This window comes from Oncorhynchus clarkii, chromosome 1, assembly GCF_045791955.1.
Source record: "Oncorhynchus clarkii lewisi isolate Uvic-CL-2024 chromosome 1, UVic_Ocla_1.0, whole genome shotgun sequence".
Taxonomy (NCBI): domain Eukaryota; kingdom Metazoa; phylum Chordata; class Actinopteri; order Salmoniformes; family Salmonidae; genus Oncorhynchus; species Oncorhynchus clarkii.
Window position 1 is genome coordinate 30,443,277 of NC_092147.1, and position 27,926 is coordinate 30,471,202.

Consider the following 27,926-nt stretch of genomic DNA (forward strand, 5'->3'; position numbering starts at 1 on the left):
ACAGAAAATGTGCCAAATTCCACACTTATCAAAATAACATACCTGGTCATCTCTATTGCCTCTGGTCTGGTGGACTCATTACACACAAATGCTTAATTTGTAAATTATGTCAGAGTTTTGGAGTATGCCCCTGGCTATCCATAAATAAAAAAAAAACAAGACATTTGTGCTGTCTCGTTTGCTTAATAAATATATATATACTGGTGTTTGAGCAACAACAAAAAACCACAACCCCCCCCCCCCCCCCCCCCCAAAAAAAAAGAGAGCAATTTCTTCAAAAGTGAAATCAAATTTGAATCCACCTTGCAATACCGTAATGTCTGTGCTATGCTATTTTGACCCATATGTAATTGTGGATGGATCTGGTTTTGGATCATTATTTCTGCTAATTGAATTACAATATGATTTCGCCTTTCATAAAATATTTAATATTTAATCATATTCACATACACGCTTTACGTGTATGTGAATGTATAAAATGTGCACTGGAGTCAATTATTGTATTTAGAATGGATTTCCAATTCAAACATTTTGCGGAAGGCTATGCAAACATATTTGGCCTCATATACTACATACAGTACGGTAATAGGTGGGGATCATTGTTCCGGGAAAAGGATGTCCTGTTTTTTGTTGATATAATGTTGAGGATTTACAAGAGTTACATTCTCTACTATAGTTTGTAAAGGCCATCTTACATTCTTTAGTTTGTTTAATGTCATCGGGTCATCTGCTGTTACAGACAGTGTGGCATGTGCATGGTGTTTGGTCGCAGTTCAGGTATGTACACTACATTGATACAGCTAGCCTACACAATAACCCTCTCTAGCAATAGAAATGTGTTGATACATTTTCCAATACCATACTATTTGCCTGTTTCACTTTAGTTTAATGTAAGCATACCTCTCACAATTACAACAATTAACATAGGCCTATTTTTTTATTTTTTATTATCTATGAAAATAATTGAGTAATTATCAATGCACTCATAATTTTATAACATATATGTTTTTCTTGACTTCCAAGAGCTGATACACCATAACACAAAACATATGGGCTGAGTGTGCAAACAGGAATGTGTTGTGATTGTCTTGACCAGGGTTGCCAGGTCTAGCTTAAATTTTCAACGACCCACCCACAGGGCCTCAAAACTGAGCCAGAAAATGTTTATGCGCAGCAGTAGAGGAGTTGAAATATTTATCCAATAAACCCCTTTTCGATAATGCTATTGAGCTAATTTAGAAGGAATATCGATTTAATATGTAATGACAAGAAGCAAAATTCAGATTTACATCAAAATAATAATTATTACAAGCTAACGTGACTAAAGGAATTTGAATATGTAGCAAGAGAAAGGATAATTTGCCTTTATTAACCTCACTAGGGTAGGGGGCAGCATTCGGATTTTTGGATGAAAAGCGTGCCCAAAGTAAATTACCTGCTACTCAGGCCCAGAAGCTAGGATATGCACACAATTAGTAGTTTTGGATAGAAAACACTCCAGGTTCTAAAACTGTTAAAATAATGTCTGTGAGTATAACAGAACTGAAATGGCAGGCGAAAACCTGAGGAAAATCCATCCAGGAAATGCTTATATTTTGAAATGCCTGTTTTTCCATTGAAAGCCTATCCACCACACAAAGACTTATGACCCAGTTCACGATCTCTATTGCTTCCTCAACAGTCTCTAGGTATTGTTCCAGGCTTTTACTCTGAAAAATTAGGGAGAAACAGCATGTTCAATGAGTGGACAGTGGAAATTTCCAGACATGAGTCCAGTGTGTGACCGGGAGCGCACATTTCTTGTTTCTCTGTTTCTATTGACGAAGCTTTTGTCCGGTTGAAATATGATTGATTATTTATGACAAAAACAATATGAGGATTGATTATAAATATCGTTTGACATGTTTCTATGAACTTGTATGGTACTTTTTAGATTTTTCGTCAGTCTGTTGTGACCGCGCTTTGTTCCAAGGGGTTACTGAACAAAACGCACCAACAAAACGGAGGTTTTTGAATATAAAGAGGGACTTTATCCAACAAAACAAACATTTATTGTGTAACATGGAGTCTTTGAGTGCAATCATATGAAGATCATCAAAGGTAAGTGGTATATTTTAACGCTATTTCTGACTTTTGTTACTCGTCTTCTTGGCTGCTAACTGTTTGTAATGATTTGTCTGCTGGGCGCTGTTCTCAGATAATCGCATGGTTTGGTTTCGCCGTAAAGCCTTTTTGAAATCTGACACAGCGGTTGGATTAACAAGAAGTTTATCTTTAAGCTGGTGTATAACATTTGTATATTTTATGTATGTTTATTATGAGAACTTCTGTTTTGTTGAGTTTCACGCTCTGCAATTTCACCGGATGTTGTTTGAGACAGTGTTTTACTGAACAAAATGCGGTAACAAAACTGAGGTTTTTGAGGAGGGACTTGATCGAACAAAACAAACATTTATTGGGTAACTGGGAGTTTTGTCTGCTGGGCGCTGTTCTCAGATAATCGCATGGTTTGCTTTCGCCGTAAAGTATTTTTAAAATCTGACACCGTGGTTGGATTAACAAGAAGTTAATCTTTAAAAAGATGTAACACTTGTATGTTTCATGAATTTTTATAATGAGTATTTCTGTTTTTGAATTTGGCGCTCTGCAATTTCACTGGATGTTGCCCAGGTGGGACAGTAGCGTCCCACACCCCCTAGAGAGGTTAAACTCGTCAGATCATTTACCATCCATCAATGGATGTCCATTTAACTGGTTTGACTGCTATGAATAAGCAATAATGCCCGAGGGGTGATGTATATGGCCAATATACCACGCTAAGGGCTGTTCTTAAGCGCGATGCAACGTGGAGTGCCTTGATACAGCCCTTAGTCGTGATATATTGGCCATTTACCACAAACCATGAGGTACCTTATTGCGATTATAAACTGGTTACAAATGTAATTAGAACAGTAAAAAGTAATGTTTTGTAATACCTGTGGTATATGGTCTGATATATCACAGATTTCAGCCAATCAGCATTCAGGGCTCAAACCACCCAGTTTTGAATTGTAATTATAAACTGGGTGGTTTGAGCCCTGAATGTTAATTGGCTGACAGTCGTACTTTTAGAAAGAGAGGGTCCAGATTGTCTAGCCCAGCTGATTTGTAGGAGTCCAGATTTTGCAGCTCTTTCAGAACATCAGCTATCTGGATTTGGGTGTAGGAGAAATGGGGGAGGCTTGGGCAAATGCTTATTGAAATTCTCAATTATCTTGGATTTATCGGTGGTGACAGTGTTTCCTAACCTCAGTGCAGTGGTCAGCTGGCTGGAGGTGCTCTTATTCTCCATGGACTTTACAGTGTCCCAAAACTTTTTATAGTTTGTGCTACAGGATGCAAATTTCTGTTTGAAGAGGCTAGCCTTAGCTTTCCTAACTGCCTGTGTATATTGGTTCCTAACTTTCCTGAAAAGTGGCATATCGCGGGGGCTATTCGATGCTAATGCAGAACGCCACAGGATGTTTTTGTGCTGGTCAAGGGCAGTCAGGTCTGGAGTGAATAAAGGGCTATATCTCTTCTTAGTTATACATTTTTTGGGGCATGCTTATTTAAGATGGTGAGGAAAGCACTTATAAAGAATATCCAAGCATCCTTTACTGATGGAATGAGGTCAATATCTTTCCAGGATGCCCGGGCCAGGTCAATTAGAAAGGACTGCTCGCTGAAGTGTTTTAGGGAGCGTTTGACAGTGATGAGTGGTGGTTGTTTGACTGCGGACCCATTACAGACGCAGGAAATGAGGCAGTGATCGCTGAGATCCTGGTTGAAGACAGAGGACAAGTTGGTCAGGATGATATCTACGAGGGTGCCCGTGTTTACGGATTTAGGGTTGTACCTGGTAGGTTCCATGATAATTTGTGTGAGATTGAGGGCATCGAGCTTCGATTGTAGGACGGCTGGGGTGTTAAGCATATCCCAGTTTAGGTCACCTAACAGTACAAACTCTGAAGATAAATGGGGAGCAATTAATTCACATATGGTGTCTAGGCCACAGCTGGTGTCATGTACTGTCATGTTGTGTCTTGTCTCTGTCCTTTCCCTTCACCCTGTCTCCCTCTGCTGGTCGTTGTTAGGTTACCTTTTCTCCCCCGCTTTCCCCCAGCTGTTCCTTGTCTCCTCTAACTACCCATTCACCCCGTTTCCCACCTGTTCCCTTTTTCCCTCTGATTAGGTCCCTATATCTCTCTCTGTTTCTGTTCCTGTCCTTGTCGGATTCTTGTTTGTTGTGTTTCATGCCTGAGCCAGACTATCGTCATGTTTGCTGTAACCTTGTCCTGTCCTGTCGGAATCTGCCGGTCTATCTGAGCCTACCTATGTTTGGTTATTAAAGAAGCTCTGTTTAAGTTAGTTCGCTTTTGGGTCCTCATTCACTCACCATAACAGAAGAATCCGACCAAGAATGGACCCAGCGACTTCGGATCCTCTCCACTCAGCCGTCGGGATCCAGGGAGCGATGCTAGGCAGACACGAGCAGGAAGTGTCTGCTGCTCGACATGCCGTTGAGACCCTGGCCACCCAAGTCTCCAACCTCACAGAACAGGTTCACCATCTCCGCCTCGATCCACCGGCCACTTCCAGGGCTTTCGAATCTCCGGAGCCCAGAATCAATAACCCGCCGTGTTACTCTGGGGAGCCCACTGAATGCCGCTCGTTCCTCACCCAGTGTGATATTGTGTTTTCTCTCCAGCCCAACACTTACTCCAGGAGCACTGCTCGTGTCGCCTACGTCATATCTCTCCTTATTGGACGGGCTCGTGAGTGGGGCACGGCAATCTGGGAGGCAAGGGCTGAGTGTACTAACCAGTATCAAGACTTTAAGGAGGAGATGATACGGGTTTTTGATCGATCTGTTTTTGGGGAGGAGGCTTCCAGGGCCCTGTCTTCCCTATGTCAAGGCAATCGATCCATAACAGACTACTCTATTGAGTTTCGCACTCTTGCTGTCTCCAGTGGCTGGAACGAGCCGGCCTTGCTCGCTCGTCTTCTGGAGGGTTTCCGCGCAGAGGTAAAGGATGAGATTCTCTCCCGGGAGGTTCCTTCCAGCGTGGATTCCTTGATTGAACTCGCTATTCGCATTGAGCGACGGGTTGATCTTCGTCACCGAGCTCGTGGAAAGGAGCTCGCGCTCTCCGTCGCCTCCCTCTCCGCATCACTACCATCTTCCTCTGCCGGCTCGGGTGCTGAGCCCATGCAGCTGGGAGGTATCCGCATCTCGACTAAGGAGAGGGAACGGAGAATCACCAACCGCCTCTGTCTCTATTGCGGTTCCGCTGGTCATTTTGTCACTTCATGTCCAGTAAAAGGCCAGAGCTCGTCAGTAAGCGGAGGGCTACTGGTGAGCGCTACTACTCCTGTCTCTCCTTCAAGATCCTGCACTACCTTGTCGGTCCATCTACGCTGGACCGGTTCGTCAGCTTCCTGCAGTGCCTTAATAGACTCTGGGGCGGAGGGCTGTTTTATGGACGAGACCTGGGCTCGGGAACATGACATTCCTCTCAGACAGTTAAAGGAGCCCACGGCCTTGTTCGCTCTGGATGGTAGTCCTCTCCCCAGGATTCAGCGTGAGACGCTACCTTTAACCCTCACTGTTTCTGGTAATCATAGTGAAAACATTTCTTTTTTAATTTTTCGTTCACCTTTTACACCTGTTGTTTTGGGCCATCCCTGGCTAGTTTGTCATAATCCTTCCATTAATTGGTCTAGTAATTCTATCCTCTCCTGGAACGTCTCTTGTCATGTGAAATGTTTAATGTCTGCTATCCCTCCTGTTTCCTCTGTCTCTTCTTCACAGGAGGAGCCTGGTGATTTGACAGGGGTGCCGGAGGAATATCATGATCTGCGCACGGTGTTCAGTCGGTCCAGGGCCACCTCTCTTCCTCCACACCGGTCGTATGATTGTAGTATTGATCTCCTTCCGGGAACCACCCCCCCCCGGGGTAGACTATACTCTCTGTCGGCTCCCGAACGTAAGGCTCTCGAAGATTATTTGTCTGTAGCTCTTGACGCCGGTACCATAGTCCCCTCCTCCTCTCCCGCCGGAGCGGGGTTTTTTTTTGTCAAGAAGAAGGACGGGTCTCTGCGCCCCTGCATAGATTATCGAGGGCTGAATGACATAACAGTGAAGAATCGTTATCCGCTTCCTCTTATGTCTTCAGCCTTCGAGATCCTGCAGGGAGCCAGGTTTTTCACTAAGTTGGACCTTCGTAACGCTTACCATCTCGTGCGCATCAGGGAGGGGGACGAGTGGAAGACGGCGTTTAACACTCCGTTAGGGCACTTTGAATACCGGGTTCTTCCTTTCGGCCTCGCTAACGCTCCAGCTGTCTTTCAGGCATTAGTCAATGATGTCCTGAGAGACATGCTGAACATCTTTGTTTTCGTTTACCTTGACGATATCCTGATTTTTTCACCGTCACTCCAGATTCATGTTCAGCACGTTCGACGTGTCCTCCAGCGCCTTTTAGAGAATTGTCTTTTTGTGAAGGCTGAGAAGTGCACTTTTCATGCCTCCTCCGTCACATTTCTCGGTTCTGTTATTTCCGCTGAAGGCATTAAGATGGATCCCGCTAAGGTCCAAGCTGTCATTGATTGGCCCGTCCCTAAGTCACGCGTCGAGCTGCAGCGCTTTCTCGGCTTCGCGAACTTCTATCGTCGTTTCATCCGTAATTTCGGTCAGGTGGCAGCTCCTCTCACAGCCCTTACTTCTGTCAAGACGTGCTTTAAGTGGTCCGTTTCCGCCCAGGGAGCTTTTGATCTCCTCAAGAATCGTTTTACATCCGCTCCTATCCTTGTTACACCTGACGTCTCTAGACAGTTCGTTGTCGAGGTTGACGCGTCAGAGGTGGGCGTGGGAGCCATCCTTTCTCAGCGCTCCCTCTCTGACGACAAGGTCCACCCATGCGCGTATTTTTCTCATCGCCTGTCGCCGTCGGAACGTAACTATGATGTGGGTAACCGCGAACTGCTCGCCATCCGGTTAGCCCTAGGCGAATGGCGACAGTGGTTGGAGGGGGCGACCGTTCCTTTTGTCGTTTGGACTGACCATAGGAACCTTGAGTACATCCGTTCTGCCAAACGACTTAATGCGCGTCAGGCGCGTTGGGCGCTGTTTTTCGCTCGTTTCGAGTTCGTGATTTCTTATCGTCCGGGCTCTAAGAACACCAAGCCTGATGCTTTGTCTCGTCTCTTCAGTTCTTCAGTAGCCTCCACTGACCCCGAGGGGATTCTCCCTGAGGGGCGTGTTGTCGGGTTGACTGTCTGGGGAATTGAGAGGCAGGTAAAACAAGCGCTCACTCACACTCCGTCGCCGCGCGCTTGTCCTAGGAACCTTCTTTTCGTTCCCGTTCCTACTCGTCTGGCCGTTCTTCAGTGGGCTCACTCTGCCAAGTTAGCCGGCCACCCTGGCGTTCGGGGTACGCTTGCTTCCATTCGCCAGCGTTTTTGGTGGCCCACCCGGGAGCATGACACGCGTCGTTTCGTGGCTGCTTGTTCGGTCTGCGCGCAGACTAAGTCCGGTAACTCTCCTCCTGCCGGCCGTCTCAGGCCGCTTCCTATTCCCTCTCGACCGTGGTCTCACATCGCCTTAGATTTTGTCACCGGACTGCCTTCGTCAGCGGGGAAGACTGTTATTCTTACGGTTGTCGATAGGTTCTCTAAGGCGGCTCATTTCATTCCCCTTGCTAAGCTTCCTTCTGCTAAAGAGACGGCACAAATCATCATCGAGAATGTTTTCAGAGTTCATGGCCTTCCGTCAGACGTCGTTTCGGACAGAGGTCCGCAATTCACGTCTCAATTTTGGAGGGAGTTTTGCCGTTTGATTGGGGCTTCCGTCAGTCTCTCTTCCGGCTTTCACCCCCAGTCTAACGGTCAAGCAGAACGGGCCAATCAGACTATTGGTCGCATCTTACGCAGTCTTTCTTTTCGTAACCCTGCGTCTTGGTCAGAACAGCTCCCCTGGGCAGAATACGCCCACAACTCGCTTCCTTCGTCTGCGACCGGGCTATCTCCTTTTCAGAGTAGCCTCGGGTACCAGCCTCCGCTGTTCTCATCTCAGTTCGCCGAGTCCAGCGTCCCCTCCGCTCAGGCTTTTGTCCAACGTTGCGAGCGCACCTGGAAGAGGGTCAGGTCTGCACTTTGCCGTTATAGGACGCAGACTGTGAGGGCTGCTAATAAGCGTAGAACTAAGAGTCCTAGATATTGTCGCGGTCAGAGAGTTTGGCTCTCCACTCAGAACCTTCCCCTTAAGACGGCTTCTCGCAAGTTGACCCCGCGGTTCATTGGTCCGTTCCGTATTTCTCGGGTCATTAATCCTGTCGCAGTTCGACTTCTTCTTCCGCGATACCTTCGTCGCGTCCACCCGGTCTTCCATGTCTCCTGCATCAAGCCCGTCCTTCGCGCCCCCGCTCGTCTTCCCCCCCCCCCCCCCCATCCTTGTCGAGGGCGCACCCATCTACAGGGTCCGTAGAATTTTGGACATGCGTCCTCGGGGCCGTGGTCACCAGTACCTCGTAGATTGGGAGGGGTACGGTCCTGAGGAGAGGAGTTGGGTTCCCTCTCGGGACGTGCTGGACCGTGCGCTGATCGAGGATTTCCTCCGTTGCCGCCAGGTTTCCTCCTCGAGTGCGCCAGGAGGCGCTCGGTGAGTGGGGGGGTACTGTCATGTACTGTCATGTTGTGTCTTGTCTCTGTCCTTTCCCTTCACCCTGTCTCCCTCTGCTGGTCGTTGTTAGGTTACCTTTTCTCCCCCGCTTTCCCCCAGCTGTTCCTTGTCTCCTCTAACTACCCATTCACCCCGTTTCCCACCTGTTCCCTTTTTCCCTCTGATTAGGTCCCTATATCTCTCTCTGTTTCTGTTCCTGTCCTTGTCGGATTCTTGTTTGTTGTGTTTCATGCCTGAGCCAGACTATCGTCATGTTTGCTGTAACCTTGTCCTGTCCTGTCGGAATCTGCCGGTCTATCTGAGCCTACCTATGTTTGGTTATTAAAGAAGCTCTGTTTAAGTTAGTTCGCTTTTGGGTCCTCATTCACTCACCATAACAGCTGGTGGTTGAGGGGGGTCTATAACAAGTGGCAACAGTGAGATACTTATTTATGGCAAGGTGGATTTTAAAAAGTAGAAGCTTGAACTGTTTGGGCACAGACCTGGATAGCATGACAGAACTCTGCAGTAGATTGCAACTCCACCCCCTTTGGCAGTTCTATCTTGTCGGAAAATGTTGTAGTTGGGGATGGGAATTTCAGAACTTTTGGTGGCCTTCCTAAGCCAGGATCCAGACACGGCTAGGACATCAGGGTTGGCGGAGTGTGCTAAAGCAGTGAAAAAAACAAATTTAGGGAGGAGGCTTTTGATGTTAACATGCATGAAACCAAGGCTTTTACTGTTACAGAAGTCCACAAATGATAGCGCCTGGGGAATAGCAATGGAACTGGGGGCTACAGGGCCTGGGTTAACCTCTACATCACCAGAGGAACAGAGGAGGAGTAGGATAAGGGTATGGCTAAAGGCTATAAGAACTGGTTGTCTAGTGTGTTGGGGACAGAGAATTAAAGGAGCAGATTTCTGGGCGTGGTAGAATAGATTCAAGGCATAATGTACAGACAAGGGTATGGTAGGATGTGAGTACAGTGGAGGTAAACCTATGCGTTGAGTGGTGATGAGAGAGGTTTTGTCTCTGGTGGCATCAGTTAAACTAGGTGAGGTCTCTGCATGTGTGTGTGGTGGGACGAAAGAGCTATCTAAGGCATTTTGAGCGGTACTGAGGGCTCTACAGTGAAATAAAACAATAAAAACTAGCAATGTCTCCAGTGATATCCTCATTTCAACATATTTATTGTATCAAGTGGTAGGCAAGTAACCTACGATCGCATAGACATTAATAGGCTACTTGATGACCAACAGATTCAAATGTATCATTCTCCACGTTTATTGTGAGTTTCATTGTGGACTTTCCCCATAACAGAAGCACGCAAGGGAGTTCCATAATTTCTATTTAAAATTTCCAACTGCGCAGCGCTCAAGATCCAAGAACTGAGCATGTGTAAAACCCTTTCCTTGCATGCAGTTTAAACCACCTTCCAGCGAATTTATGTAATGCGCACTAGTGCGCCTAAAGTCGTTTCCCAGTGCTTTGTCACAGTTATTTCTTGATGTGCATCAGTTCTTGCACATTAATACTGTATGTTTTATGGAAAAAGGGTTGGAAATACTTCATAATCTCCATAATGAAATTGGCCTGTCTACAACTGGTAAAAAGTTGTCAGAACATGCTGCAGTTCTCTCTCAACACACACACACACACACCCCTCCGGCCCTCCCCACCACTCACACACTCAGCAACAGCCTTCCTTACTGCCTGATAGTGAGTTGAATTTAGAAGTAGCCCAGAAACCTGGTAATTTTTCATCCTTGACATCTTTTTCAAATTAACTAAATGTCTGGAAAACTGCGGACATGTCAACCCTGCTCTAGACATTTATAGGCTATTCATCTTATTGGTCCAGTTAGAGACCATATCATTTAGAGTCACAATTTGAGCTGTAGACTATAAAGGACATGATTTGGCCCTAATTTTACAGCCATTGATAAACTTGCAAATGTTCATAGTAGCCTATAATTGTTACTACTCTGTAGTAAGCCATTTTCAGGAAAATGTCCAGTTTGGCTGACCTTTTATTAAAGCACAGATTGTTTTGCAAATATGCTAACCTACCTACCAGTCTCAATTTCTCTTGAAATAGATTCATTGTTCCTTGTGTTATGGTGTTTGTCACATGCGCGGTTGTGAAATGGGAAGTGGGGAGAAAATCTATTAGTGACACTTGTGCGCACATATGTATGCACATTTGTTCCATGTGGCCCTTGTCAGATGTCATCTCCATGACATGTTCCTGTGATTTTTGGCTGGATCTTGACTTGTTTTTCTTGATACACTGTTCACTCACCCCTGGCACAACTAATGCTCATATTCTGTCTTTTGCTTAATAGGTAGCACAGTGCAGTAATGACCAGAACAGATCATACTTGAGGTTCAGAAGTTCTTATTTCATGTTGAAGTGATGAAAAACATGATCAGAGGTGTGTATTTGCCCTATTTATTGTGCAAGTTAACTATGTTCCATTTTATCAGTACACTGACATAATATTATGCTTTGTTATTCAAATTATTGTTATGTTATATAACTTATCCTACAGTAACTGCGAAAGGGGCTATCTATTTTTAGACTTATAAATTAATGATGTATGCATAGTGATTCTTGAAGAATATAACTTCATGAGCTTAGTTCAAATGTCACACCCAAAATATAAGGTTGTTTTACTCCAATGTTTGTAAACATTGTAAATGTTAACAAACACTGCGTAGCCTAAAAACACAAATGCTGATATCATGGATGGTAAGCCCTTGCATCCCTCAGGTTTTTACCAACACAGAGGTGGGGTGTTGGCTTTGTTATAGTTTCAACTGCGGATTGGCCCTTTAATCACTTATCACTTTATAAATGTACATTTTCAGACATCGTCATTGTGCAGCATCCTGTTTCTGTGTATGTACCACTGAACTATAAGGTGACTCTGAGTGTGAGAGCAGAGGGAACCGGTATCCTGAACTACCAGTGGTTCAAATCTAGTAAAGAGGAGGTATGTGGTTGTTGAGGATTTTTGTCATTCTTGTCTGACACAGTATTATGTTGTCAATTCATAGAGTAACACAGTATATATCCAATGAAATGGTTAATGTTTTTTTAGGTATTTGGTGGGACCAGAGCAGATCTGATTGTCACAGCCCAGAGGTCTCAGTCCTACATTTGTCGCATGAATGACCAGTTCTGCAACTGTGTGTTCAGTGAATGGGTCACAGTAAAGGTCCTGGACATTGCTAAACCAGGTACAGAAATCCCCTATATTAGTTACCAGTTCTAAGATAATAACATGTTTGTGATACAGGTTATTAATCTTCTTTGATCAATTTAGAGCACTATTTTGCCTGTACTGTATTGCTATTGCATGTTTTTTTCTTTTTTTCTTCAGGTCTCCCAGTAGCATGGCGAGGGGAGCCCCATATCGCTGTACAACCTGCACCCCAGACTGTCAGACAAGGGGAGAGACTCACCCTCAGCTGCACCGCCTTTGGCATTCCCACCCCTCACTACCAGTGGTACAGAAATGGACATCCTCTGTTGGGCAAGACCACGGACACACTGCAGGTAACACCAGTGTTTATTTACTCCTGCACTCAGGTCATTGTGTTTACTCTGTCTTATCATTTGCTGGCTGAGATACCATGCTTCACCATTCCTATTTAGTGATGGAGTGGTAAAAAAATAGGTGTGAAAACTCTGGTTGAGGTGAAAAAATTAACTCTCCCTATATTTTCAATGCAATTTCCCCCAGAAAGTGAGTGACAAGTGCCGAGCAAAAAAAAAGTGGGTTAACTGTGTTTACTTGTGTTTACCCTCCAATACACCACTTGCCCTATGTAAACATTGTAATTTAGAATAACTTAATTCATATTTAACATGAGGTTTAAATTCTAGGAGAGAAGTCTTATGTGTATGAGTAGAGCCAAACAGTGATGTGAATGCATTTGATTGTGTCCCTTGTAGATAGAGAATGCAGAGTCAGACCATAGAGGAACATATCTCTGCTATGTATCCAATGTTCAAGAGGAGAGATGGACAGAGGCAGCTGATGTTGAAATAGGTAAATGGAAGTGGGATGCTACTTGAAGGGCATCTGGGCAACAAAAAGGAAATAATGTTTACATGAATTGAACATACTGTGAATGATGATGTCATATAGCCAAGTATTTTGTGAATACTGCTCTGTAATTATAAACTGTGCAATAGTGAATATGAAACTCTCACAGTAGCAAATGACAAAGCACTAGCAGCAGTAATTTTATGTTTTCAGTGGCATGAGCTTTACTATTAGCGTTTTATATATTCCCTGACAAAGTCTACCACATAATTTACTGGAAAGTAATTCCCCACTTTTCACTGAGCTAGTGGAATAGCGGTAAGTTCAGATTTCTGCACATCCCTCCCACAAGTGGGTCTTTCCATTCCGCTGACGATTTAAGGTATTTCCCTTTGTTAAAGACTGTACTAGAAGTTCTCAGGCTCTAAAAAGTGGTCAAGGAACTAGCCTTTGGATGTAGGTTCCCCTTTGTATGTGTTTTCTACATGTTGGCACATCAACAACATTCATATTTCAAAATCTTTATGAATTTGACCCAACCAGATTGAATGAAAACTAGGAGTCCTTTTACACTCTCATATTGCTTTTGATCTTGTTTGTTGTGTTAACAGATTGAAGTGTGAAGTGTTAGGTTATGCACTGATTATAACTTTTATTATTTTTCCATTTCTTTCAGTGCCATCTAATCAACTCACAGGTAGGGGTCAGTGGAAATACAGTGTTTTCTTTTTATTTTATTTGTTATTTTTTGAATTTTACCCCTTTTTCTCCCCAATTTCGTGGTATCCAATTGTTTTAGTAGCCACTATCTTGTCTCATCGCTACAACTCCCGGGGAGAGAAAAATGTTGAAAGTCATGCGTCCTCCGATACACAACCCAACCAAGCCACACTGCTTCTTAACACCGGAAGCCAGCCGCACCAATGTGTCGGAGGAAACACCATGCACCTGGCAACCTTGGTTAGCGCGCACTGTGCCCGGCCCGCCACAGGAGTCGCTGGTGCGCGATGAGATAAGGACATCCCTACTGGCCAAGCCCTCGACGCTAGGCCAATTGTGCGTCGCCCCACGGACCTCCCGGTCGCGGCCGGTTACGGCAGAGCCTGGGCGCGAACCCAGAGTCTCTGATGGCACAGCTGGCGCTGCAGTACAGCGCCCTTAACCACTGGTTTGAGGTATTCTTAGAATGCGGTTTGAGCATTATGTCATTGAAGTGGGGAACTGTTGTACCAGTATTTCCTGATATGTGTGGTTTCATGTTTCTATAGTATCATTAATTAGCTGTTCTCAAAGTACAGTAAGGTGACCCTGATTACAAATTCCACCATGGTCTTTTCGTGCAGCGACTGACAAAGTGGCCCTGCTTATTGGTAACCTCAACTACTCCCACCATCCGGACCTGATGGCCCCCACTATGGATGTCCAAGAGCTGGCCAACCTGCTGCAGCAGCTGGGCTTCAGAGTGGTGTCTTTACTGGATCTCACCAGGGAGGAGATGCTGGCGGCTATTGACAAGTTCCTGCTCCTGCTTGACAGGGGCGTGTATGGTGAGTTCAATACTGTTCTGGTGGTTACATTACAAGGGAGAATGTATTTTGAATTGAGGGTTTTTCAGAGACTCTAGAAAGTTAACGATGACACTATTCACTGAAAAGTTGCAAATGCATACACAAATATTTCTCTGTTAAGCTGAAACCAGACATTGTAGTCTTGTTTAGCTCCCTTTAAACATATTCTGCCCGTTTTGGTTGATCTAGCATAATCCTATGCTGCTGTTTAGAGATCTTATTAGTAGCTTGGTGTGAGAGTGTGGTTTAGCTGTCAAATAAGAGGTGGAAAGGAGAAGCTTGGGCCTGTAGTGTTTGGAGAGAGATGCCTTGCTATGTATAGCTGTTTCCTGTGGTGTGAAGTACTTGAAAGTACTACTTAAGTAGTTTTTTGGGGTATCTGTATTTTACTTGACTATTTATATTTTTGACAACTTTTTACATTTTCCCTGACACCCAAAAGTACTCATTACATTTTGAATGCTTAGCAGGACAGGAAAATTGTCTAATTAAGACACTTCTCAATAGAACATCTTTGATCATCTCTACTGCCTCTGATCTGGCTGACTCACTAAACACATGCCTCGTTTTTAAATGATGTCTGAGTGTTGGAGCATGTCCCCTGGCTATCAGTAAATGTTTAAAAAAAAATGTTTTGCTGTCTAGTTTGCTTAATGTAAGTATTAAATTGATGTATACTATATATACTATATTTTAGCAATTCTATTTACTTTTGATAATTAAGTATATTTGAAACCAAATACGTTTATACTTTTACACAAGTAGTATTTTACTGGGTGACTTTCACTTTTACCTGAGTAATTTTCTATTAAGGCATCTTTACTTTTACTCAAGTATGAAAATCGGGCACTTTTTCCACCACTGGCTGTTTCTGAGGCCTATAGCACTTCGACTTGGCAGATTTATTTAGCACCTGTAAAGGGCCTTTAGCAACCTAGCAACTGTCAGCTTATTTTCCTTTTTATATTTGAGTCAAATAAGAGCATTACATTTTATGTGGCATGTAAACATTTGTAAGAGTTTGACATTTTCTGTCTCATCTAATAATCCATGCTTGTGTGTTATATGGCTGTTATAGAAAACGAGGTCAGCTTAATATGAAAACCAATCTGAAAAGTAGCGATCTGGATTTTCTAGGAGCTTTAAGGACCTGCACAGTTTACAGATTCAAAACATGCTCCTTGAAATTACTCAACTCAGCTGCACAGGGATGCAAATCTTCCGGTAGTTTAGCAAAGTTACTGGAATCTTCAGTCATTTTGGTAATTAACAGAAAATCTATGGCAATCTATCATAACTTTTGTGATTTATACATATGATACATATATGTATTCATGATACATATATTTCTATATTTGATTTGATTAACATTTTTCAAGTGATAAAGCCACACAGAGGGACAGAGATAATTACAGGCGCCTGTAAAAAGTTGAAGTACCCAGAAGGGCCACTAGATGTCTTGTGATATATTACATAAAATCCTTGAAGGATACCAAAATTCTGGTAGTTGACTGGTAGTAACATACACTCCCTTTACAACCCTACACATAATATATAGAGCACAAGCAACATAATATTTTATTGATGAAGGACAGGGTCAGTGTTGTGTGATATTCTACAGTATATGATTGCTAAAATGAAACATGGAGCCTTGTTTGACAGATGCCATATTAGATCTGTACCTCTCGCTGAACTGGAGTATCGGGTGCTCTGAATTTAACCTTATGCCTATGAGAGACTTTGCTTTTCCTGTTCACGCCATGTAACATGCGTTTGCCACGGATTTGATTTTAATCTGATTAATTAACAGCGATCAATGCTAAATAACTAAATAGTTATTTTGGTGTATAACTGAAATACACACAAAATATACAACTAACATAATGCTATCCCCCACAGCCCTGTTCTACTATGCTGGTCATGGGTACGAACGTTTAGGGAGAAACTATCTGGTGGCCATAGATGCTCCACAACCATACCATTCAGAGAACTGTGTCTGTGTACAGAGGGTCATGCGCAAGATGCAGGAGAGACGGACTGCATTGAATGTGGTCTTACTAGACACCTGCAGAACATGGTAGGCCTCCTGATGGACACCTCATGTCATTGTTTGTTGCTCGACAGTGAATTGCAAAAGTATTCACCCCCTTGATGTTTTCCCTATTTTGTTGCATTACAACCTGTAATTTAAATGGATTTTTATTTGAATTTCATGTAATGGACATACACAAAATAGTCAAAATTGGTGAAGTGACAGGATTTTTTAAAAATATAAAAATGATATAAAAAAAAACGGAAAAGTGGTGCGTGCATATGTATTCACCCCCTTCTCTATGAATCTCCTAAATAAGATCTGGTGCAAACAATTACCTTCATAAGTCACATAATCAGTTAGATTGCACACAGGCAGATTTTATTTAAGTGTCAAATGATCCGTCACATGATCTCAGTATATATACACCTGTTCTGAAAGGCCCCAGAGTCTGCAACACCACTAAGCAAGGGGCACCACCAAGCAAGTGGCACCATGAAGACCAAGGAGCTCTCCAAACAGGTCAGGGACAAAGTTGAGGAGAAGTACAGATCAGGGTTGGGTTATAAAAAATATCAGAAACTTTAAACATCCCATGGAGAACCATTAAATCCATTCTTAAACAATGGAAGAATATGGTACCACAACAAACCTGCCAAGCGAGGGCCACCCACCAAAACTCACAGACCAGGCAAAGAGGCCATTAATCAGAGAGGCAACAAAGAGACCAAAGATATCCCTGAAGGAGCTGCAAAGCTCCACAGCAGAGATTGGAGTATCTGTCCATAGGATCACTTTAAGCCGTACACTCCACAGAGCTGGGCTTTACAGAAGAGTGTCCAGAAAAAAATAAGCAAACATGTTTGGTGTTCGCCAAAAGGCATGTGGGAGACTCCCCAAACATATGGAAGAAGGTACTCTGGTCAGATGAGACTAAAATTGAGCTTTTTGGCCATCAAGGAAAACGCTATGTCTGGCGCAAACCCAACACCTCTCATCACCCTGAGAACACCATCCCCACAGTGGAACATGGTGGGGGCAGCATCATGCTATGGAGATGTTTTTCATCGGCAGGGACTGGGAAACTGGTCAGAATTGAAAGAATGATGGATGGCGCTAAATACAGGGAAATTCTTGAGGGAGACCTGCTTCAGTCTTCCGGAGATTTGAGACTGGGACGGAGGTTCACCTTCCAGCAGGACAATGACCCTAAGCATAATGCTAAAGCAACATTTGAGTGGTTTAAGGGGAACATTTAAATGTCTTGGAATGGCCTAATCAAATCCCAGAACTCAATCCAATTGAGAATCTGTGGTATGACTTAAAGATTGCTGTACATCTACGGAACTCATCCTTACTTGCAGGAGCTGGATCAGTTTTGCCTTGAAGAATGGGCAAAAATGGCTAGATGTGCCAAGCTTATAGAGACATACCCCAAGAGACTGAATAGTTATGCACACTCAAGTTCAGTTTTTTTGTCTTATTTCTTGTTTGTTTCACAATAAAATATATTTTGCATCTTCAAAGTGGTAGGCATGTTGTGTAAATCAAATGATACAACCAATCCCAAAATAAATTTTAATTCCAGGTTGTAAGGCAACATAATAGGAAAAATGCCAAGGGGGGTGAAAACTTTCACAAGCCTATTTAACATTTTAAGAAGTCTACAATTCCATTGATTGAAAGAAAAAAATATCACATCAGAAGACAAATAAGGCTAACACAAACATAAGCAAGCAGATTAATTTTACTTCACTACATTCTTAAAGAAAATAATGTACTTTTTACTCCATACATTTTACCTGACACACAAAAGTACTTGTTACATTTTGAATGCTTAGCAGGACAGGAAAATTGTCCAATTCACACACTATCAAGAAAACACATTGTCATCCCTTTTGATCTGGCGGACTCACTAAACACAAATGCATCTTTTGTAAATGATATCTGAGTGTTGGAGTGTGCCCCTGGATATCCATAAATAAAAAATAACAAAATGGTGCCACCTGCTTTGCTTAATAGAAGGAATTTGAAATAATTGTACATTTACTTTTGATACTTAAGTATATATAGAACCAAATACTTTGACTTTTGCTCAAGTAGTATTTTACTGGGTTACTTTTACTTGAGTAACTTTCTATTAGGATATCTATACTTTTACTCAAGTATGACAATTTATTACTTTTTCCACCACTGCTAAAACAGGTGTTAAGTTGCATCATTTTATTTTCAGGTACAACCTAGATTGCATAGCTTCTGAAATCAGGCCCTTGGTGCCAATGGGAAACACTGTGTATGGATATGCCACGTATGTATTTTTACTCTATGTAACAACCATTGATTTATGAGTGTTCATTCATGGCCTGAAATCTAAATGACCTGCCTTAACAGATGTGAAAATGCAGAGGCTTATGAGGTACAGGACGGAGGGAAGAGCACCGGAATCTTCACTAAATATCTGAACAAGCACATCCTACAGCCAGAGAAAGTCACCCACATCCTGGAGCTGGTGTCTGAGAGTCAGTATTCTTGTATGATAGGCTTTGCTCTTGTGGAAGCCATTTTAACATATATTCATTGCATTTTTTACATCAATATTTGTATTTTTTATATCAATAATGGAATTTTCTGTATCAATAATTCAAAATGTTTATATACAAAAATGAATTGCTGATATCAATAATAATAAAAAAATGATATCTATAATCACATTTTTTATATCAATAATTACCCATTTGATTCAATGGAGAAACCCATTTTGATTAAAAAAATATATATCAATCATTCAAATTATTTATATAAAACATTACATTTTTGATATATATTTTATTTGTAGATATATTTTATTTGTTGATATTGCTCATAATTTTAAATATAAAACGCTCAAATTATTGAATTATTATTATTATAGTGATAATTGGAATTATTGATATCGATAATTCCATTTTTTATATACATGTTGTAAATTAATTATACAATAAAATTCAATTTAAAAAAATTCACCATTGAATCCTATGGGGAGTTATTGATATATAAAAAAAATGATATTGAAAATCTTAATTATTGTTATTGAAAATGACATTACTGATATCAAAAATACAATTATTGATATTTTTTTATATATATATATTAGCATATATTTAGCATAATTAAGACTTGGACCTGTATCTAAAATTGTATCTAAACATTTATTCAATTATTTTCCATTTCTAAAGTGAAAGAAAAATGATAGAAAATAAAAAAGACAAAAAGAAAATGTCTTGATTACAAACTGTATGTCTTCACACCCCATAGTTAATACTTGGTGGAAGCACCATTGATAGCCATTACATGTGTGAATCATTTTGAAGAAAATGAGTATTGAGGTGGCAGCATCATGTTATGGGTATGCTTGTTACTGGCAGGGACTGGGGAGTATGTTAGGATCAAAATAAATATGAAAGGAACGAAGGACAGGTAAAAAGTTAGAGGAAAACCCTCCATAGTCTTCTGAAAACCTAACCTGGCGACAGTTTTATATTTCAGTGGAACAATTATACAAATTCTAATGCCAAAGACACACCACAATGGCTTTCATGAAGTGTTGAGTGTTCCTGAAATGGTCTAGTAGTCTCAATCTTGGCCTAAATCTGCTTGAAAATCAGTGATAACATAAACATTGAGTATTGTTATCCATCAATGATTCCCAAGCAATTCCTTGAGCAATTTTGACAAAAACAATAGATATATGTTGCCCTAAGAGTTGCGTAAAGCTGGTAGAATCGTATTACTCCGTACGGGATTTGCAGCGATGGGACAAGACTAGAAACTACCAATTGGATGCCACGGAATATGGGTAAAAAAAGGGGTAAAAAAAAAAATGTGGAGTAGGTTGTATACATCAGTAGGAAAAATACAAAATACAATTTTAAGCTAGCAAATGTCAAGACTGTGCAAAGGCCTTGTGTGTATGCTTTCAATAGGCGCTGTATGTAGGAGCATTCACATGTAATACCACCCCCATGAAGGTCTTTAAAATATAGTTTTTATATCAATAATTCAGTTATCGATATCATAAATGTGAATAATTTATATAAAAAAATATATGATTGATATAAAAAAAATATATATATATATATTGATGTATAACGGTGGCTTTGCTTTTAGCACTTCCCTCTAGTGGCCACATTCTGCAGTCTGTGTGACTGACATTTCAGGATGGATGTTTTGACATATTATTAACACCAATCCATGACTCACATTGAAAATCCCAGGGTTTCTTTTGATAAATAGGAAAATTACTTTTGACAGAAATTAGAAGATATTATGCAATAAATACTAAATTCCCTGCTAATAAGAGCAGAAGTGTGGCTTTTGTCTCCATTGCTCCTCTATAGGAGATGTACAGCAGTGTCTGTAAACAGGGTCAGTGTGGAACATGTTGTTGTCTACTTGTTGGAGTACAGACATGTTGACATCTAAATGTTTATCCGTCACTGGCTACTCCCCCTGGTGTTTACCCTGCAGCAGGTAGCAGTGGGCGGAGCTTGGAGGGCTAGGCATGCTGTCCCCACTGGGTGCTTGTTTGTTTGTTTGATGGGTCTCTCTGGTAACATGACTTTGTGCGACAGAGCTGCATTAGCTTGTGACCTCATTCTCTAGAAATTCACACTGTTGGCCATAGCACAGCAGGAAACCTGAGAGGGGTAGAGTTAAAGACAGCTGCTCTGCCATGTGTGTGTGTGTGTGTGTGTGTGTGTGTGTGTGTGTGTGTGTGTGTGTGTGTGTGTGTGTGTGTGTGTGTACCTCCCTACACTGCTCTCCTGTGGTCACTCAGCTCCAGTGACAGTGATCCTGCATAGCTTAACACAGCCCATCAAAGGGGGTGGTGGCACAGTACTGTATAGGTTGACTGATGAGTTGTCAGTGGCTGTAACAGTCGAACCTTGGCACAGAACCTCACGGCTTAGATTAGAGATATTTGCTGTATGTTAAGATTTCTCAGATGAGTTGCACCGCTACTCACAATAGGTTTTATTTCAGGGTTACAGCTGAAATACATTTCTGAAAGTGTTACAATTGTATCCATGTCTAGGAAATAGTATTCACTGAAGTGACAGATCACATCACAATCACGAGACCATTTCATGAACAATAAACACAGCCTTCCCAGAAACTCCTTTGAGGAATTATGATCTATGTCCTTCTTGTCTTAGACTTATTTATAAATGGAAAAATAGTTGATGTTGAACTGCTGTCCACTCAACTCTTATAGAAACATGGCGAAGACAGCTTTTCTTAAAATATGTACTGAAGCCAAATCTTCTGCAAGAATAAGAGTAAGCCTGTATCCAGACACCTGAATAGGATTTCAGTGTATCCGTTTCTGATCTGGCCAGCAATGCCTTTCACATACATGCTTTTGCCTAAACATTTCTGTAAGTTCACTCTTATCGTGCACATGTTTATAATTTAGGAGCCTTTACATCAGTCAAATAGTATTATTATTTTAATTTCAGTCCAACCATTAAACACTCCTTAAGGACAGCTGTTACCTAGGTTGCGTAGGCTAACCTTTAACCTGTTCCTCAGATCTGGGCAGAGACCCTTTCGTCACAGGCAAGCAGGCGGTGGAAATCAGACACACGCTAAAGAAGCCCCGCTCCCTCACAGATCCGATCAGGACCACCGGCCACACTGGAGCACTACATCTGAGAGACGCCTGCTGGAGACAGGCCAACGGTAAGCTTTAACACACCATAATATCCCCAATACAGACATGATCTTTACCCCATTTTTCACAATTGATAAATGACTGTGTGTATGTCAAGTGCTCTTTTTATTTCAGATGTTTTAGCCATGGTGTATCATTTGCTATGAAATCGTGTAACTGTTAAGTCAGTTTCTTGCCCTAAGCTAGTCTTAACAAGAAAGAGGAAAAATCACTCTTTTTCAGTTGTGTATGTGACATGGTTGTGGCTGTTATAATGTACAAACAGTGTGGTTTAGCATGAGTAATGACCATCACACCACCATTCAAGGTTTTACTGTTTATTTGTGTTGATAGCAGAAAGCGAACTTGTTTGTATATTTAAAGTCAGCATTCAGTTTATTTCACTCACAGTGTACCAGTATTTATAACATAAGGGAATATACTTTTGTCTTCCCCATCACATAAATACTTATTTACAGTATCTTGTATTCTTTCTTCAAATTGAATTTTGTCATCACTAAAGTTCTTCAGAATCCCCATATGTACTTCTGGCTCAGATAAATGAGAAGAAATAATAACTGCTACTATAAACTTCTTCAAGGACAAGATGACGACCTTCAAAAGCAACATTTCTTAACATGGCTGCCTAACTTTCTTATCATGTCTATCTAGCCTGCATTCTAGAGATGCTTTGTTGCGTAGAATTTGTATCTTAAAACTGTCTTTCTATGTGATGTTCTCCCACAAAGAGCTACCACATCAGAAGTTGCTTATTTTCACCTGTGGAGTTGAGGTGGAGGTCAGCTTCTCAGCCTTGTTCTCCAACGTCATGGTTGCTTTTGGCAGAGTGATAACCACTGGACCCAGAGCCCAGGACTGCACTATCACTCTGAGGAGCACACCTGTGAGTGACATCTTCACTCTTACTTGCCGCTACCTGCCACACTACCTAGAGAGCAGGACATGGTGTACAAACAGCCCTTATTAATAAGCAGTTTGATTTAGTTGCATGACTTCACATGATACTACACATAAATATTTTATTAAAATTACTTTTTAACTTCTTGTGAGACCTGAGCAATATATGTAACCCTGACAACAAAACTGAAAACCAAATGTTAGGAAAATGTGTTTAGGTGCTAAACTTTAGACGGTTCTAAGAGTGGGTTCTGCACAAGGTGTATGAACTATTTCCTGCTGTGGTCACATCTCAATGCTAAAACTGTTGTATAGATATTTATCTGATCCTGACATGGCATTACTCTTTATAATTTTGAAAATGTATTGCTCATAAAACAATGTTTTTTATATATATATAGTGGGGCAAAAAAGTATTTAGTCAGCCACCAATTGTGCAAGTTCTCCCACTTAAAAATATGAGAGAGGCCTGTAATTTTCATCATAGCTACACTTCAACTATGACAGACAAAATGAGGAAGACAAATCCAGAAAATCACATTGTAGGATTTTTAATGAATTTATACACCTGTCATCTCCTCTTTCCTCTGTACACTCAAGGCAGTGGTGGTTGCTGCCATTTAAGATGAGGGAGAAGCATTTTTTTTATGAGCATGGCCTTATTTCTATTACAGCATATTGGATGACTGTGATTCATATTCCATTCACCCAGCTCAATGTAACATTGATAGGTTTAAGCTACCACTTTATACACAAAATGTCCCTATACCCATCATGGGGTTGCTACAACCTAGCCTATGAATGCAAAATTACAATGTAGATGCTTTGGTCGAGAGAAAAATTTGAGTAATCAAGATGAGACATTTAATACCGTCTTGCCGGCATCTAGCTGATCTAGGGTGTAATCATTAGTCTAACAGTTGCAAACGAGAGTTTCTATTGGACAAATTCAGGTATGTTTATCCCCGTTAGGTTCTGTTTAAGAAAAGTTTTTCAACAGAATCGGCGGCATGAATATACCCCTGATCACTCGCACACATAGTTCACTTTCATAGCAGCCACATACAAACAGCATGATCAATTTAATCATTGTATAATTCCTTCTCGTCTCTACACTCTCTCCTCTTCTCACCTTTTCCCTTCACTTGTGAACTTCAGAGAAAAAATCAGCTGTCTGTGACCAGGCTAAAAAACCTTTCCAAGCCCAACCTTCATAACCACAAAGCCTCGTTGTCGCCATATTAGTTAACGTTATAATCATTACTAACGCATAACTAAACCCACTACAATCATGCATTACAGTCAGCGAGCAGTTTAGCAGTTACACCGGCAGGTCCCTGTGGCAATAAATGAATAAAACCAAAAGGTTACCTTGACTTGGAAGAGTTCCAGTGTTGGATAGCCATAGCCAGCTAGCTAACATAACATCCCTCTCCGTTTGAGCCGGGTGTTAGAGTAGGCTAAACTAGATAGCTGCATTCGCTAGCTAAGTAAAAGTAAAAAAATAATACAACAAAGTATAGCTCTCTCTCCCTCATCTCCTTCATTTTAAAGAATTGTTTTATTATTATTTTTTCAGTTGAGAACAAATTCTTATTTACAATGACGGCCTAGGAACAGTGGGTTAACTGCCTTGCTCAGGGGCAGAACAACTGATTTTTACCTTGTCAGATCAGGGATTCGATTCTAGCAACCTTTCAGTTACTGGCCCAACACTAACCACTAGGCTACCTGTTCAACTCTTGTGTTGCTCTCTCTTTGAGCCTACTCACTACATTTTATGCACTGCAGTGCTAGCTAGCAGTAGCTTATGATTTCATAAATGGATTCATTCTCAGATCCTTTGATTGGGTGGACAACATGCCAGTTCATGCAGCAAGAGCTCTGATAGGTTGGAGGACGTAATAATTACTGTATAAGTCTATGGAAAGGGGTGAGAACCATGAGCCACCTAGGTTTTATATTGAAGTCAATGTACCCAGACGAGGACAGAAACTAGCTGTCCTCCATCTACACCATGGTGCTACCCTTTAGACTGCTTTTGAGGCTACTGTAGGCCTTCGTTGCAAAACAGTGTATTTAAATAAATTATTTGGCGACATATTTATATTGAGTATAGTTTTATCAAAAAAAGGATACATTTATTAATGTTTTACTATTTTTATTATACATTCACTGAGGAGGATGACCCTCCCCTTCCTCCTCTGAGGAGCCTCCGTTGAAGAATACTGTTCATTCGGAAAGTATTCAGACCCCTTGACTTTTTCCAGATTTTGTTATGTTACAGCATTATTCTAAAATGGATTCAACTGTTTTTTTCCACTCATCAATCTACACACAATATCCCATAATGACAAAGCAAAAACAGTTTTTTTTTTTTGTTGGGCAAATGTATAAAAAAGATTGAATAAAATATAACATTTACATAAGACCCTTTACTCAGTACTTTGTTGAAGCACCTTTGGCAGCGATTACAGCCTCGAGTCATCTTGGGTATGACGCTACACGCTTGGCACACCTGTATTTGAGGAGTTTCTCCCATTCTTCTCTGCAGATCCTCTCGAGCTCTGTCAGGTTGGATGGGGAGAGTTGCTGCACAGATATTTTCAGGTCTCTTCAGAGACGTTTGATCAGGTTCAAGTCCGGGCTCAGGCTGGGCCATTCAAGGACATTCAGAGACTTGTCCCGAAGCCACTCCTGCGCTCTGGAGCAGGTTTTTTATCAAGGATCTCTCTGTACTTTGCTCGTTCAACTTTCCCTCGATCCTGACTAGTCTCCCAGTCCCTGCCGCTGAAAAACATCCCCACAGCATGATGCTGCCACCACCATGCTTCACCATAGGGATGGTGCCAGGTTTCCTCTAGATGTGACACTTGGCATTCAGGCCAAAGAGTTCAATCTTGGTTTCATCAGACCAGAGAATCTTGTTTCTCATGGTCTGAGAGTCCTTTAGGTGCCTCCAGGCAGGCTGTCATGTGCCTTTTACTGAGGAGTGGCTTCCGTCTGGCCACTACCATAAAGGCCTGTTTGGTGTAGTGCTGCAGAGATGGTTGTCCTTCTGGAAGGTTCTCCAATCTCCACAGAGGAACTCTGGAGCTCTGTCAGTGACCATCGGGTTCTTGGTCACCTCCCTGACCAAGGCCCTTCTCCCCCGATTGATCAGTTTGGCTGGATGGCCAGGTCCATGAAGTCTCGGTAGTTCCAAACTTCTTCCATTTAAGAATGATGGAGGCCACTGTGTTCTTGGAGACCTTCAATGCTGCTGTAATTTTTTGGTAGCTTTCCCCAGATCTGTGCCTTGACACAATCCTGTATTGGAGTTCTACGGACAATTACTTCGACCTCATGGCTTGGTTTTTACTCTGACATGCACTGTCAACTGTGGAACCTTATATAGACAGGTGTGTGCCTTTCCAAATCATGTCCAATCAATTGAATTTACCACAGGTGATTCCAATCAAGTTGTAGAAACATCGCACCTGAGCTCAATTTCGAGTCTCATAGCAGTGTCTTCATACTTATGTAAATAAGGTATTTATGTTTTTTATGTTTAATACATTTGCAAAATGTCTAAAAACATGTTTTCGTTTTGTTATTTTGCGGTATAGTGTGTAGATTGATGAGGGGGGAAAAATATTTAATTAATTTTAGTGTAAGGCTGTAACATAACAAAATGTGGAAAAAGTCAAGGGGTCTGAATAGTTTACAGCAGTTATGAACAGCAGTTATTTTCATAGTTTTCATAGTCTGTCTTATGTCCTCATCTTTCATGACAACCTTGCTATTAGGAATGGCTGAGAAACAAGAGCAGGACATTTTGGCACAACAGCTTATCAGGTTTCTGCTTCTGTGTAGTAATAATTCCTTGGAGCACACTGACATCTAGTGGTTCAATGCATTATGTTCTCCCTACTTACTTCAGTAGTCTGCCACTTGTTATGCACTTTGTAAAATAACAAGTGGGTATCACAGGTTTTGATGTAGATGCCTGATGTATTTTATTCCTGACTTCTGTGTTTAGGCAATGGAGGATGTATTCTCTAGTCCTGGGAGGTCAGGTGAAATGGACTCTCTGTTGCTAAATAACTTGGTTGCTGAAAACCCTGACTGTAGCCTCAGACTTTGTGGCCTTCAAAAGCTTCAGGTAGGTTTACTATGTCTGGGACCTCATATTTAATATGTGCAATTATATGTCTAGAAATGTATAAATTCAATCTGTATTATGTTTTTTCTCTCTCCCTGTTGTAAAGGGATCCTTAGTGATAAAGGTGGACCTACACTATACCCACATGGACAGGAAGCTGTGGCTGCAAGAGAGCAAACAGCTGGACATAGGGAAGCCTCTTGTGGCATCCTGTGATCTGCACAGGGGACAGCAAGCAATGGTTGCCCAGAGATGAGATGGTGCCCCTGCCCAGAGTATGGGACACAGCTGCATCTCACACAGCAAGCAGCGCCCACGTCAGACATTGGGCCAGCCAGGCCGCTCCTTCACTAAGAGTGCAGAGTGTGCTGCCAAAGTCCCCACTGCAAGGAGCAATGAACCAGGGGAGAATGATGAGACTGAGCCTCAAGACTTTACCCATTGATTTCCCCTCTCCACATCTATGGAAAAAGGATAGTCTAGTAGTAGTGACTAGTGTAGTCCATCGGATATTTGCTGTTTAGGCTTTAATCAATGCACATAATAAAATCAGCATGATACATTCCCTTTCGCTGGTTAAATTCTATCAGTCTAATTGTGGTTATAAAGGTGTGTATGTACTGTATACATGGGTGCATGTGAGTTTGAGGAGATGACATTCTGGATTATGTTCCTCTCAATAAGCACTATTGTTCTGTTCTCAGCATGACACTCAAACAAATGAAATATGTATTATTTAAAATGATCACAGAATTAAATAAATTACACAATATAAATGGGACAATATTTTCATGTTGCATATCTTTTAACCGTCTCATCTTTTAACCATCCCATCT

The 27,926-nt window shown here is 41.7% G+C and overlaps 1 protein-coding gene across 1 annotated transcript; it reads left to right on the forward strand.

Annotated features, from left to right (window-relative positions):
- The first annotated feature begins 587 nt into the window (after window positions 1-587).
- On the forward strand, window positions 588-27,866 carry LOC139416060 (mucosa-associated lymphoid tissue lymphoma translocation protein 1-like). Its single transcript, XM_071164313.1, has 15 exons — window positions 588-777; window positions 11,027-11,116; window positions 11,553-11,677; window positions 11,786-11,924; window positions 12,068-12,243; window positions 12,643-12,739; window positions 13,413-13,433; window positions 14,080-14,283; window positions 16,204-16,381; window positions 18,570-18,644; window positions 18,728-18,855; window positions 21,908-22,057; window positions 22,778-22,932; window positions 26,968-27,090; window positions 27,197-27,866. Exons 2-15 carry the CDS (start codon window positions 11,098-11,100, stop codon window positions 27,344-27,346), a joined length of 1,740 nt encoding a protein of 579 aa, XP_071020414.1. The 5' UTR covers window positions 588-777; window positions 11,027-11,097; the 3' UTR covers window positions 27,347-27,866.
- The last annotated feature ends 60 nt before the right edge of the window (window positions 27,867-27,926 follow it).

Bases quoted from the DNA above. Each gene is read 5' to 3' on its own strand.
- LOC139416060 (XM_071164313.1), top strand. The intron at 11,678-11,785 runs GTATGTGGTTGT...ATGTTTTTTTAG, and splicing joins TCAAATCTAGTAAAGAGGAG to GTATTTGGTGGGACCAGAGC. The intron at 22,933-26,967 runs GTGAGTGACATC...TTCTGTGTTTAG, and splicing joins TCACTCTGAGGAGCACACCT to GCAATGGAGGATGTATTCTC.